At 42.1% G+C, this 13,342-nt stretch overlaps 1 protein-coding gene across 1 annotated transcript in view; it reads left to right on the top strand.

Moving 5' to 3' along the window:
- The window catches only part of LOC132770144 (uncharacterized), a 282,948-nt gene that overhangs the window by 246,744 nt on the left and 22,862 nt on the right, over positions 1-13,342 (top strand). Inside the window, exons 70-75 of the mRNA XM_067466268.1 lie at positions 570-605; positions 1,101-1,412; positions 4,968-5,003; positions 7,973-8,284; positions 12,284-12,310; positions 12,556-12,582. Of these exons, the coding sequence (XP_067322369.1) occupies positions 570-605; positions 1,101-1,412; positions 4,968-5,003; positions 7,973-8,284; positions 12,284-12,310; positions 12,556-12,582 (750 nt within the window). The remainder of the gene's footprint in view (positions 1-569; positions 606-1,100; positions 1,413-4,967; positions 5,004-7,972; positions 8,285-12,283; positions 12,311-12,555; positions 12,583-13,342) is intronic.

Raw genomic sequence — 13,342 nt, 5'->3', positions numbered from 1 at the left:
CCATAGATGACTGTGGAGCCCTATTCTTAAGGTATCAGCTAGACACCACCTGATTCACCACAATATGTGACAATTCTGGTGACCGGTCTGAAGAGGTCCTTAGTTTGGATCTACACTGCTAATTTGGAACTGCATTATATGGTCAATGTAGACCCATATAATGCAGTTGAATGTAGCTAATGTATTACATGGGTCTACACTGACCAGTGCCAGATTTTGGACAAATGAGGCCCTGTGCTAGTTAAGTTATGAAGCACCTTACTTGGGCCCTGAAAGAGATAGGCCCGGTAGGCCTACACTGTCATTATGTCTGGAATTGCTTCAAAACAGAATGCCTTCCCATTTAGAATTGTACATTAGCAAAATGCATTGTAAAAAAAAATTGGCAGGAATATGGCCCCCCTTGGACAACAAGCCCTGGAAAATCCAGCACTTATACTAACTCTCGTTCCCGCCAAGCAGATCTGCGAAGAAGGCAGGACTGAGAGCAGGGCCTCAATCTTAAACACCTATTATGTAGCATTATGTTTGCTATTCTCACTTTTACTTTGCCTTTATCTTTTTCCAAGAACCAGTCTGGGGTGTGAAAACTACTACTTCAAGCGGTAAGTGACATTTTTCCTTTATGTGATACTTCATTTTCATAATATAATCAAAATTCATGGCATAGGATATACAGGCCTTGAAAATAGATTTATCATAGGGGAACTAATCATATGTGATTTGCACTGGTAGAGCTTGCCTAGTGCCAAGTAATGTTTCTTTTCTGTTTCTCTAAGAAGAAAACCTATTGTTGTTATTGTATTGTCAAAGGTTTTCATGTCTGGAATCACTGGGTTGCTGTGAGTTTTCCGGGCTGTATGGCCATGTTCCAGAAGTATTATCTCCTGACATTTTGCCTACATCTATGGCAGGCATCCTCAAAGGTTGTGAGGTCACAACCACTGAGGATGCCTGCCATAGATGTGGGCCAAACGTCAGGAGATAATACTTCTGAAACATGGTCATACATTCTGGAAAACTCACATCAACCCTGTTGTTGTTATTATTATGTTTATTATTATGTTTATATTTATACCCCACTTTTTCTCTCCACAAAGGATACTCAAAGCGGCTTGTCAATGGAAGAAACAGATGTGAAGGGCGATTTGAAGTGCTTTACGGAGGACAATGGGGGACAGTCTGTGATGATGACTGGGACATGAACGATGCTCATGTTGTGTGCAGGGAGCTTGGATGTGGAATTGCTCTCGCTGCAGTGGTAAAGGCTCAGCATGGCCAGGGCTCAGGCCCTATTCATATGGATGGTGTACAATGTGCTGGGAATGAAAAAAGACTGGAAGACTGCTTTCACAGAGGCTGGGGAATTCACAATTGTATCCATAGAGAAGATGCTGGAGTCATCTGCTCAGGTATTCTTGAATTACTGAACAATAGATTCATTATTAATTTTATATAAAACTAGAATCCCATACACGCTTAACTAGAACTAAATTTCCTTGAAATATATAGCACGCACTTTTTTATTTATTTATTTATTTATATCCTGCCTTTCTCTACCCAAGGGGGACTCAAGGTGGTTTACATGTGGCACTTACAGTGCCTTAAAACATACAATGTTAACTTAAAAATAAATTAGATTAAAATTAATACATATTAAACATAATTTAAATACATTCCAATGTTAAAAACATGGCATCCAGAGATCAGAGTCTGCATAATGTACAGGCTAACTCTGGTACAGAAAACAGGAGCTTTTAGAAGTTTAGAAGCTATATTCAGAAAACAGAATCGTTCACAGCACTTAGGCCCCTTCTACTCAGCCACATAAAATCCAGATTATCTTCTTTGAACTGGATTATATGGCTGTGTGGATTATCTGCTTTGATAATCTGGAATATATGGCAGTGTAGAGGGGGCCATATTTGTTATTAGAATAGAAAGCATAGCAATTATGCAGTATATTTAAAGGAAAGTATTTCAACTGTTACACTGGCTATAGCCCTATTTTCAACAAAAGCATTCAGTTCCCCAGAAGTCATGCCTCCTCTCCCATTGTATTCATTATCTCACATTAGTATGACTTTAGCAGTTTCACTCCCTATGCATCTGGCTATAAATCTATCTGTATCTGATAAACAATTCCAGTCAGGTGAGAAAATGTGACATCCCCTATCATCCAGTATACCTGACAGTCTGATATGGAGCAAGAAATGCCTTTGCTCTGTGCATTTCTTCATTAACCTCTTCCTACAACAGGATTGTATGAATGTTCCTTTTAATTCTTGGCCTTTCTCATGAGTTCTTGCAAAACCATTTTCTAACAGATTCTTCAAGACAGATATAAAGTAGAGAAAGACCTGTTGGTCCAGCAGACAGTTTAAAATCTATGATAGGCTGTAGCAGCTTCCAAAATGTCCCATTAGAGCTGTGGTTCCCAACCTTTTTTTGACCAGAGACCACTCTCCCACATTAGTACCAAAAGAGTTAGAAACAGTTTTTGGTCAGTTTTAAATTTGGTTTGGTTATTTGGGGTGCTAATTCAGAAAAATTGTATTGGATAGACCACATCAGCTCTAGTTTCTGATGTAGTCACCATCTGCTTGCCTACAGAAAACCGTATATAATAATCTAGAGCTGATGTGGTCTATCCAATGCATTTTCTGAATCAGCACCCTAAATAACCCCAGGAATAGGCCTAACAACATATACACCAAGGCGCCCTCACTTCCAGGTGCCACATGGAACGGCTCCGCTCAGGGGGAGGGAAAAGGAGGAGAAGCAGCAGTCAGGAGGCTTATTGTCACATCTTTCGTGAGTAGTCAGCCTCTCCCCTCCCAACATTCCCATTGCCTCAGCACTATAAGAGGGTTTCATGAGACCATAGAATCATAGAATAATAGAGTTGGAGACCTTATGGGCCATCCAGTCCAACACTCTGCCAAGAAGCAGGAACATTGCATTCAAAGAACCCCTGACAGATGGCGATCCAGCCTCTGTTTAAAAGCCTCCAAATAAGGAGCCTCCACCACACTCTGGGGCAGAGAGTTCCACTGCTGAATGGCTCTCACAGTCAGGAAATTATTCCTTCCAGTCGTTCTCATTGCAACGGTGTAGTAACGGTGAGACTGCGTTCTATATTTTTGTTCTTGGAGACCACTGATGGTCCAGGGACCACAGGTTGGAAACCACTGCATTAGAGTGAGTAACTTGTTGATTTCACAGAATGTTTGTTGATCAGTGTCAAACAAAACAGGAGTGAAGTGGGCAGAAATGACTAACTTGATGTTGAAATCACAGAAGTCCTTAAACCCGCCATGCTAGAATCACTTTCTTGTTAAGAAGCATCTTTTGCTGTCCATTAAACCATTACATTATTAATACCATTCTCTTTATTTTCTGTTTTTGTTCCTTCACTTTTCAAGGACCAGCCCGGAACACTCCTCCTCCAACAAGTAAGAGGCATTTTATCCCATTCATAATCAAGTCCTAACAGTTATCAATACACAGATAACAATAAAATGCATTTCTCAGCCAAGCCTTTTCCATTGTTTAAATCATAAATGTGAATGTCGTTCCTGCAAATGATTTGATTTTAGAATGGATAAGGAGCCCATAATAACCAGTGGCCCGCCAGATATTGGACTGTTGTTTGGCCAACTATTTAGCTGCTGGGAGTTGCTTGTTGAGCAATATCTGAAGAATCACTTCTTCCTTATCCTTTACCGCCTTCATGTCATATTTTTCCTACTAACTGCATGGGCTACAGGAGTATCTTTCAAATGATCTGATGTGAGAGATCAGCAATTTGTGGGTTTTTACCAAGGAACTGTCTTCATAATCATATCTCTTGGAGGGAATTACTCATTTTTTTTCTTTGAGATGCCCCAGGGACTACAGCAATGGCTTATAGATTAACACTGATCCTTGGGCCAACATTATGAGTAGCATAAATGATAAAGATGCCCTTCTATTTACCAGAGTGGGGAGGTGGCTGACATTTTGATACACACATTCCAGAACTCACTAGAGTCCATACCCTTGCTCCAAATGTAAAATTTCCTTCCATGGAAGGCTACACTATGCACCTCTTCCACCCAGGCACCAAGCATATATCTTTTTATTTAAACAGGATTATGATAGTTAAGTGGTTATAAGGAGTCTTCTAATTGTATCCCAATATTCTATTTTTATCTTTTATGTTATGTCTTTAAAATGGTTTTCCACTTTGTCATCTTTTAAATATGTTATAAGCCTACTTGGGAAGTATGGCAAGAGAAAAATGGAATGAAATAAAAGTGGAGTTTAGTGGAAATAACCAGAAGCTCACTTCCAATTTTGAATACACATGTGTGCACACCCCAGAAACAATTTTCTTGATCTAATGCAGGAATGGGCAAACTTCAGCCCTCCAGGTGTTTTGGACTTCAACTCCCACAATTTCTAACAGCTGGAGTTGAAGTCCAAAACACCTGGAGGGCCAAAGTTTGCCCATGTCTGCTCTAAAGCAAGAGCAGTCCTGAAGACATACAGAAGTGATGATTCTACTTGACTGGAAGCAAAAACCTGCTGGCAACTGTTGGAGAGTGCCCAAGGAAAGTACCAAAGCTTCAAATGTAGGCAAGGGGACCTGTTTGTGGGCCACATGTTACTTGCTCTTCTTGTTCAGCAAAAATGGAAAACATTGGATATTTGGGAAATTGTAATCAAAAACATCAGGTGGGTCAAAAATGCCCTATACCTGGGATAGCTGCATAGGCAGAAAGTGCAGAATAAGGGAACTTAATATTCATTGTTTTGAGAAATTTTGTGTAAGATGGATTCAAATATCCATTAAATCCATTGAATGGGCAATCATGCTTTCAACTCCCATTCTATTTTGTAATAAACAAAACAGATTATCTACAAATTGCAGTGGTATTATTTTCCCCACAATAATTCTCTGCCTTTCTTTCTTTTCCTCCAAGAACCACCTGTTCATTTCCAGACTACTCCTTCAGCTGGTAAGAAACAGTGCAATTTCCTCATGATGCAATACGAAAACTGAGTACAGAGGCTGTGTAGAAAAGATTTATTCCAAGAAAGTTGCCTCCCAAAAGTGCAAATAGTTCACGATTTATACAAACAGGATTGGCAGCAGGCTTGTGGAGCTTTTAATTGCCTTCTGAAATCTTCTCCTATGCTTCCACTCCATCTATGAAAATTGCAGGTATTGCTCAACCTACAGGTTGAGTCATCTTATCTGGGAATTGGAAATATTCCAAAACCCAAACCTTTTGCCATTCACAACCAGGGGCGGCTCAAGGCGGTATGCAAATTATTCTTTTGCGTAGAGTGCACGTCTCGGGGCAGGGTGCACTTGAAGAGCGTTGTCTTTCTCTCCTCCTCCTCCTCGCAGGCCAAGGGAGACAAGGCGGGTGTGCGTCCCTCTCCCGGCATTAGGAAGTGCGCGGGGAAGGAGGGCGATGCAGGGCGCGCTCTTCCTAATGCCGGGAGAGGGACGCCCACTGGCGTTGCTGGGCACTCAGGAAAAGAGGCCTCATGCAGGGAGCATGCCTTCCTCACCAGGCTGGGCTCCCAAGCCTGGCACCCAGCCTGGTGAGGAAGGTGCACAGAGCAGCAAAGGGGCGAGGGGGAAGCTGCCAAGGCCCTCCTTCTTGCCTCTCCGTTGCTCCATGCCTTCCTCACCAGGCTGGGCTCCCAAGCCTGGCGCCCAGCCTGGCAAGGAAGAAGCACAGAGCAGCAGAGGGAGAGGGGGAAGCTGCCAAGGCCCTTTTCGGCAGCACCCACCTCTTTGCCCTTCCTCGCCAGGCTGGGCTTCCAAGCCTGGTGCCCAGCCTGGCGAGGAAGGAGCGCGGCGTAGTGGAGGGGGCAGCTGCCGCCGCCGAGGCCCTCTTTGTGCCTGAAAGGAGTGTGTGTATGTGTATTCAATGATTGGTTGGGGGGGCACCAAAATTCTGTTTGCTTACACCTGAAAATTACCTGGGGCCGTCCCTGTTCACAACCCACTTTTACCTTTGGAGAAAGAGCGCTTCATCACATGTCCAGCGCTTGGAGTTTTTCACCAAGTAGCCTTGAGGGAGAAAGGGGGTTGGGAAGACCTCTTCTATGCGATTCCTGTAAAAAGCAACATTCGAGGTGCTTCCATACTTGCCTTGCAACCAACGAATGGCAGTATGTGCTTGCTTGCTTGCCCTAGAAATAGGATATTGAGATAAGTACAAATTAACTCCATTGGTTGCTGTCTGTTTCCAGTCCATGTAGAATGAAAGAGCATTATGAGGAGGAGGAGGAGGAGGAGAATTTCCCTTCCCTTTTCAGCTATTTTGCCAAAAGGACAGATAGTATTCTGATAGCTAGAATAGCACCCAGGAAGTCTGTTTTTTCGTTAGGCCTTGTGTAAATGAAGTCCTCCCTGCTTTTCTCCTCTGCTCTTCCCCATCAGGGCTCTTTGAAGAAAAATCCATGCGTGATTACTCCTCTTTCCTTCCCATTCCTCATTCACCATGGATGTACATAGATAGATAGCTTTTAAAATGGGTGGGCAAGGGTGGACTTCTAGTCCCAAGCATTTCAGATCAGGATATCTCAACCTCTTTTCCCTTGAGTGCTGGGCTTATAGCTAAGGGCCAACCCAGGCACTGGTCCCCAGCAAGCTTATTGGACTGGGTAGTAGGAAGGGCAGTGCAGCACTCAGTAAAATGCTAAAAAGAAAAGTTTTAAGTGGCTAGAGACATTATGGGATAATAAAGATGGCAGCTGTTTTGCCCAATATTTCTCTTATAAATGTCAGAATCTGTCTTAAATAATCTTACAAAAGAAGGAGGAGGATAGATCCTGTAACTCATGGATCCCAACATTTGCTCCACCATATATATTGATATGAGTATAATCACAGTAACCCCTCCAAAGATTTATAGTTCACTAAGGGCTCAGAAATAAATATAGGATTTTCTCCTTTAAAAAAACAACTTTCCAGACTTGTGCAGGCTCAAAACATGAGAAGAGCAAGACTAAACCAGCAACAGCTATTATATCTAACTCTTTAATAAGTTGTACTTATTCTTCATGGCTTTCTATATAACTTTTATTTTTCTTTATACTGTATATATAAAATGTATGAACTTATTTACCAAAATATAACCTGATAAGCCCAGAGACATTCACTTTCCTGCTGAGATTTCCCGGATAGAAAGAGTGTACAAACCCTCTGGGCCTGTTCCCAAGTTAAGACCACTAACACACCCAATGTTCAAATGTATGCAGAGGTGGGTGATTTCCTGCCAGCCCTGATAAACCTAAACCCATTTGTCTAACTACATGGTTCACTTAAAGCTGAGAGAGTGCTGCCTGCAAAAACAGAAGCTCAGAGTATATACATTCATAGACCTGTCTACAGAGATCATCACCCTTTATCCCTTGAGTCTTGCACCTTTGCTTTTAAAGCGTCTATCTATGTTTGACACAGGACTAGACATTTGAACTCATCAGAGGCCCCTCTCCATATTTTTAACATTTGTTTTCTCAGAGTGTTGTCTTAGGGAGGGGGGGCTTCTCTGCAGCTGACCAGTCCTTCACTCTGACCAATCCTCATCTGCCATTTCCCACTGCCAGCCAGTCCTAGCATGAATCCTAGCCAGCCTCTTTTCTGGCCAATCAGGGGAGGGGTCTGGAAGTCTGAGTGACTTTCAGAACTGTATAAGATATCTTGTATTTCTCTGTATGTTTATGTTTGCCCATTTTGAAGCAAAATTACTGTAGTTGCATCTTTTTTGGCCAAATTGTAATAAACCTCTGTGGCTTGTTTTCAACTTGGTGAGTTGGCTTCTCTGTCCTGGTCTATCTGATTTTTAGCATAGCTCACCAGGCACAGAACCTCTTTAACTGCAGTCCTAGTTAACTACAACAGTAGTGCTGTTTATGAATTATGATGTACAAGTACCAACCAATATTTTTCTTTTGTCTTTCTAAGATGGGACTGTGAAACTAGCCAATGGAAAACACAAGTGTGAGGGACGTGTGGAGATGCTTTACAAAGGAAGTTGGGGAACCGTCTGTGATGATGAATGGGGCATGAATCATGCACAGGTTGTTTGTCGGGAGCTTGGATGTGGAGCAGCTGTCTCAGCACCTGGAAGAGCTTGGTTTGGTCAGGGTTCAGGCCCAATTCTCATGGATGATACACATTGCAGAGGGACTGAGATCAACTTAAAGCAGTGCTCCCATAAAGGTTGGGGAATACATAACTGTCTTCATAATGAAGATGCTGGTGTTGTTTGCTCAGGTAATCTTTGACTGATGATTTATATTTCTCTTAAACATTAATGCTCATAGAATGTAACATAGATGCTACCACAGCACAACAGTAGGGTTAGAGGGAATGAAGAAATAGTCCTTCAAGTAAGAATTCTGTTACCTAAATGAAAATTATCTTCATTCACACTTATAACTTGGTATTTGCTGTGTTTGTATTCTCTTGGTCACATTGCCTGATCTTTCCCTTGGATGACTTCTGTATTTCAAAATACAAAAGTTCAAGTTACTGCAGTGCAGGCATGTAGCCGGGGGGGGGGGGGGGGGGGGGGGGGGGGCTTGAGGGGCTTCAGCCCCCCCCCCCTTAAATTCTCATGGTAGTCCGCGAGAAGGCCTTACTGGTGTATTATTTAAACTGTTATGTTTATTCATATCATGATCTGATCACCATACTCAATATATCCCATATGCATGGGGGTATTGGGGTAACAATACAAAAGGTTTGCTAGGGTAGACCCTCTTTCACTCAGACTCAGCCCCCCTCCCGAATCAAACTCCCCCCCCCCCCGAATCAAAATCCTGGCTACTGGCCTGCTGCAGTGCTACAAATAAAACTCACCCCCCCCCCCCCCGAATCAAAATCCTGGCTACTAGCCTACTGCAGTACTACAAATATAGGAACTGAAGAAAAATCTATTGGTGGTAGAATTCTTATTTGGGGAAGCAGTGTCCTCATTTGCCTCCTCCACCTCTAGCTATACCTCTGCTTTAATAGAGGAAATAACTTTATTAGTTGTTTGCCAAACTCTCTATGCAGTATACAAATAGTGAGAAAAAGTGTTACCATCATTCCCATTTCTGATATAGCATCTAGTACTTGGGCTTAGTGTCTAAATAACCTTTGGGTGTGCTTATTTCTAATCTATATATATAAATTTGTTAGGGGCATCCAACGAGGAAACAAAACTCAAAAACCCCCCAACGAAACTTAACCAAAATTCCCATGCCCATAACACAACCCACAAGGTACAAACATATCTACTCAAAATGAAAAACAACACAACAACACACTCACAAAACGGCAAAACAACAAAACTCAAAAATCCCCCAACTAAACTTAACCAAAATCCCCGTGCCCATAACACAACCCACAAGGTACAAACATATCTATTCAAAATGAAAAACAACACAACAACACACTCACAAAACAGCAAAACAACAAAACTCAAAAATCCCTCAACGAAACTTAACTAAAATCCCCGTGCCCATAACACAACCCACAAGGTACAAACATATCTACTCAAAATGAAAAACAACACAACACACTCACAAAACGGCAAAACAACAAAACTCAAAACCACCCCAACGAAACTTAACTAAAATCCCCGTGCCCATAACACAACCCACAAGGTACAAACATATCTACTCAAAATGAAAAACAACACAACAACACACTCACAAAACGGCGAAACAACAAAACTCAAAAATCCCTCAATGAAACTTAACTAAAATCCCCGTGCCCATAACACAACCCACAAGGTACAAACATATCTACTCAAAATGAAAAACAACACAACACACTCACAAAACGGCAAAACAACAAAACTCAAAACCACCCCAACGAAACTTAACTAAAATCCCCGTGCCCATAACACAACCCACAAGGTACAAACATATCTACTCAAAATGAAAAACAACACAACAACACACTCACAAAACGGCGAAACAACAAAACTCAAAAATCTCTCAACGAAACTTAACTAAAATCCCCGTGCCCATAACACAACCCACAAGGTACAAACATATCCACTCAAAATGCAAAACAACACAACAACACACTCACAAAACGGCAAAACAACAAAACTCAAAAATCCCCCAACGAAACTTAACCAAAATCCCCGTGCCCATAACACAACCCACAAGGTACAAACATATCTACTCAAAATGAAAAACAACACAACAACACACTCACGAAACGGCAAAACAACTGAGCATGCGCATTGGCGCCCAGCCGCAAGTTCCCTGGCGCGCGCACATGGCCTTCCGGCCAACGTTCCCTCTGCGGAAACCATGCCCACTCCAAGCCCCGCCGCGCCGCTTCCCACACACACACACCCCCTGTCGCACACACACACACAACCCCACGCTCCATCACTCCCCCCGCCGCCGCACACACACACACAACCCCACTCCCCCCGCCACCACACACACACACACAACCCCACGCTCCATCACTCCCCCCACCGCCGCACACACACGCAACCCCACTCCCCCGCCACCGCACACACACACGCAACCCCACTCCCCCTGCCGCCGCACACACACACGCAACCCCACGCTCCATGACTCCCCTCGCTGCCGCACACACACACACAACCCCACGCTCCATCACTCCCCTGCCCCAATCTTACCTCCTTTTACTTCACGCCACATCCAAACCCCACCCCACCCCTTCCCGCCCTGTCAAAATCTAGGAAAGACAGGAAGGAAGGAAAGAAGGAAGAAAGAGAAAGGGAGGTAAAGAAAAAGGGGGAAGGAAGGAAAGTTAGAGGAAGAAGAAAAGGAAAGATGGAAGGAAAGAAAAGAGAGACAGCAGAAGAGAACGAAAAAGGGGGAAGGAAGGAAAGAGATAGAGAAAGAAGAGGAGAAGGAAAGATGGGAAAGAAGGAAGGAGGGAGGGAGGGAGGGAAAGAAGGAGGGAAAGAGGGAAGATTGGCCACAGCAACACGTGGCGGGTAAAGGTTGTTATTTCTATTATTATTATTATGCTATTGTTCCTATGAGACCCTTTTAGGGGGAATGGAAGAGGTGTCAGGTCCCAGAGGCAATGCACTGCATTATTGTTATTGTTATGATGGTGGTGAAATAAAAGGAAATAAAAAGTGAAAGAAGGAAGCAAACAGGGAGGGAAGAAAGGCAAAGGAAGAAAGGGGGAGGGAATGAAGGAAAGAGAGAAGGATGAAACCAAGTAGTGAAAGAAGGAAAGAAAGAAAGAGGTAGAGAAGGAAGAAAGGAGAGAAAGGGGGAGGAAAAGGGGGAAGGAATAGGTAGGTACCTCTCTTTCATAATAGTCCAGATATCTACCTCAACTTTGATAAGTTTTACTATAGGCCACAGCAACGCGTGGCAGGGCACAGCTAGTTATGTATATGTATGTTGTCTCCTTTTTACATTAGCGGACAAAAAACAGGAGCAGATGCCAATAAGTTTACAATTTTTTAAATGATAGCTCAGTAGAAGGAGAGAGGAAGTGGCTCTTGCTTCTTAACTCAAAATATTCATCCTCATTAGTTTTTATTGCTTCATCTTAGCAGGAAGTTGGAGACTGGGTATTCTTACTGGCTGGAAATAGGAGAAACGAGCATCCTGTAACAATTCAGTTTAGACTCCTTCCAACTTGAAAAAGCAGTTCCAGACTATTGACAGAACCAAGTCAAGTTATTATAATCTCTTTACCAGATCTGTGATGGTTGCTGTTTACAGAAGAGTTAACTGAGAAGCTACACCTACACTGTAGGTGAAACCATCACTGATTAGTCTTGCTGCACTGATAGATACTTAGGATCTGAGTTCTATCATTATCATATCGTAAACATGATATATCAAATAACATATTACAACTCTGTATGAATATGACTTTGGAAGAGAATTCGCTTGCACATTTTCCTTACATTAGCCAGAGGGACAGGCTTCAGTGGTCAACATTTTACACAGTCAGAGTCACCATTTAGGAGGCTATGTTTCACTGATTCACATGTTGCAATAATTCTCTTTACAGACTATGACACTCATCTATCAGTTACTCTTCAAGATAAGATGAAGAGTAACTGATAGACCTTACAGAGTGGCATATTAAGTAAATGGAAAACACCTGACACCAGCAGGATGCATAGAAATGTTTCCAAATTAATTTCCTGATGTTTGCTATATGTTCTAATGGTGTTGCAAGATTTGTGCTATTTTAATAGTGTCATACAAATAATTTAATAGCTATTTTAATCAATTTCTTCTCATTTTTATCTTTCTCCAGGTATAACCAAGATGGCCACTACTGCAGGTAAGCATTGCTATTGTGGTATACAAATAATTCATGCATTTACTATTAATGATGAAATTAGATGGGCTTTTATAACTTATTGTATCTAAATCCATGGAAAACAAATGAGATCAGCAAGATGCATGGAAACTTTTCCAAATTAATTTCCTGATGTTTGCTTTATGCTGTAATGGTATTGCAAGATTTGTGCTATTTTAATAGTGAGTAAATCCGTTTTTTTCTTCTCGTTTCATATCTTTCTCCAGGTATTACCAAGATGGCCACTACTGCAGGTAAGCATTATTTTTGTGACATTGATGATGAAATTAGATGGTCTTTTATAACTCATTGTATATAAATCCATTTAAAAAATATCTAGGTTAGCTCATAAATTAAAATGCAGAATCAAGTTAAGCATTACAATAAATATGTGACCTCCGCCAAAACCATAACCATTTATCTAGCCCTATATACTCTCTATATATAATTCAGGTCTTCGTGAGGCTCTGCATTTTCTTGTCCCTTGCTGTAATCATTACTGTTACTGGTAGGAAGGAAGGAAAATGGGAACATACTGATAGGCATAAGAAAACAACACTTAATAATATCTCGTGGAAAGGGGATCTGGACCTACAGCCTGCCATTTGGGCTTACAGCCATGTGTATGCTAATGCTTAGTTTTGGCACTCACTGTGATTCCAGTTTTTTCTGCTATACAACCAGCATAGGTTTGCCCTGTTAGCTTCAGGAGTACTGTATTAGAAACTAGTACAGCACAGTCTTCAATTGTGTCCTGGCTTCTAAAGACACCTGATTTTATCCTGCTGACACATAATTTCCCATATTAAGGGAAATACATTGATGCGGCTGAAATTCCATTCAACTTGGGGAAAAGCAGGAGGTACTACAGGCATAGTTGCGTGACTTTGCTTGAAACATCCACAGCCGGTCCTATTGGGAGGCTGGATAATGATTACTCCTTACCCAGGAAGGCTATTGTTGCTTTGGTTGCTTTCCACATCTGTGAATTTCTTCAGTGCTTGGCTCCAAGGG

The sequence above is a fragment of the Anolis sagrei genome, chromosome 3 (assembly GCF_037176765.1).
Source record: "Anolis sagrei isolate rAnoSag1 chromosome 3, rAnoSag1.mat, whole genome shotgun sequence".
Taxonomy (NCBI): Eukaryota; Metazoa; Chordata; class Lepidosauria; order Squamata; family Dactyloidae; genus Anolis; species Anolis sagrei.
This window is presented reverse-complemented; position numbering and strand designations above follow the sequence as displayed.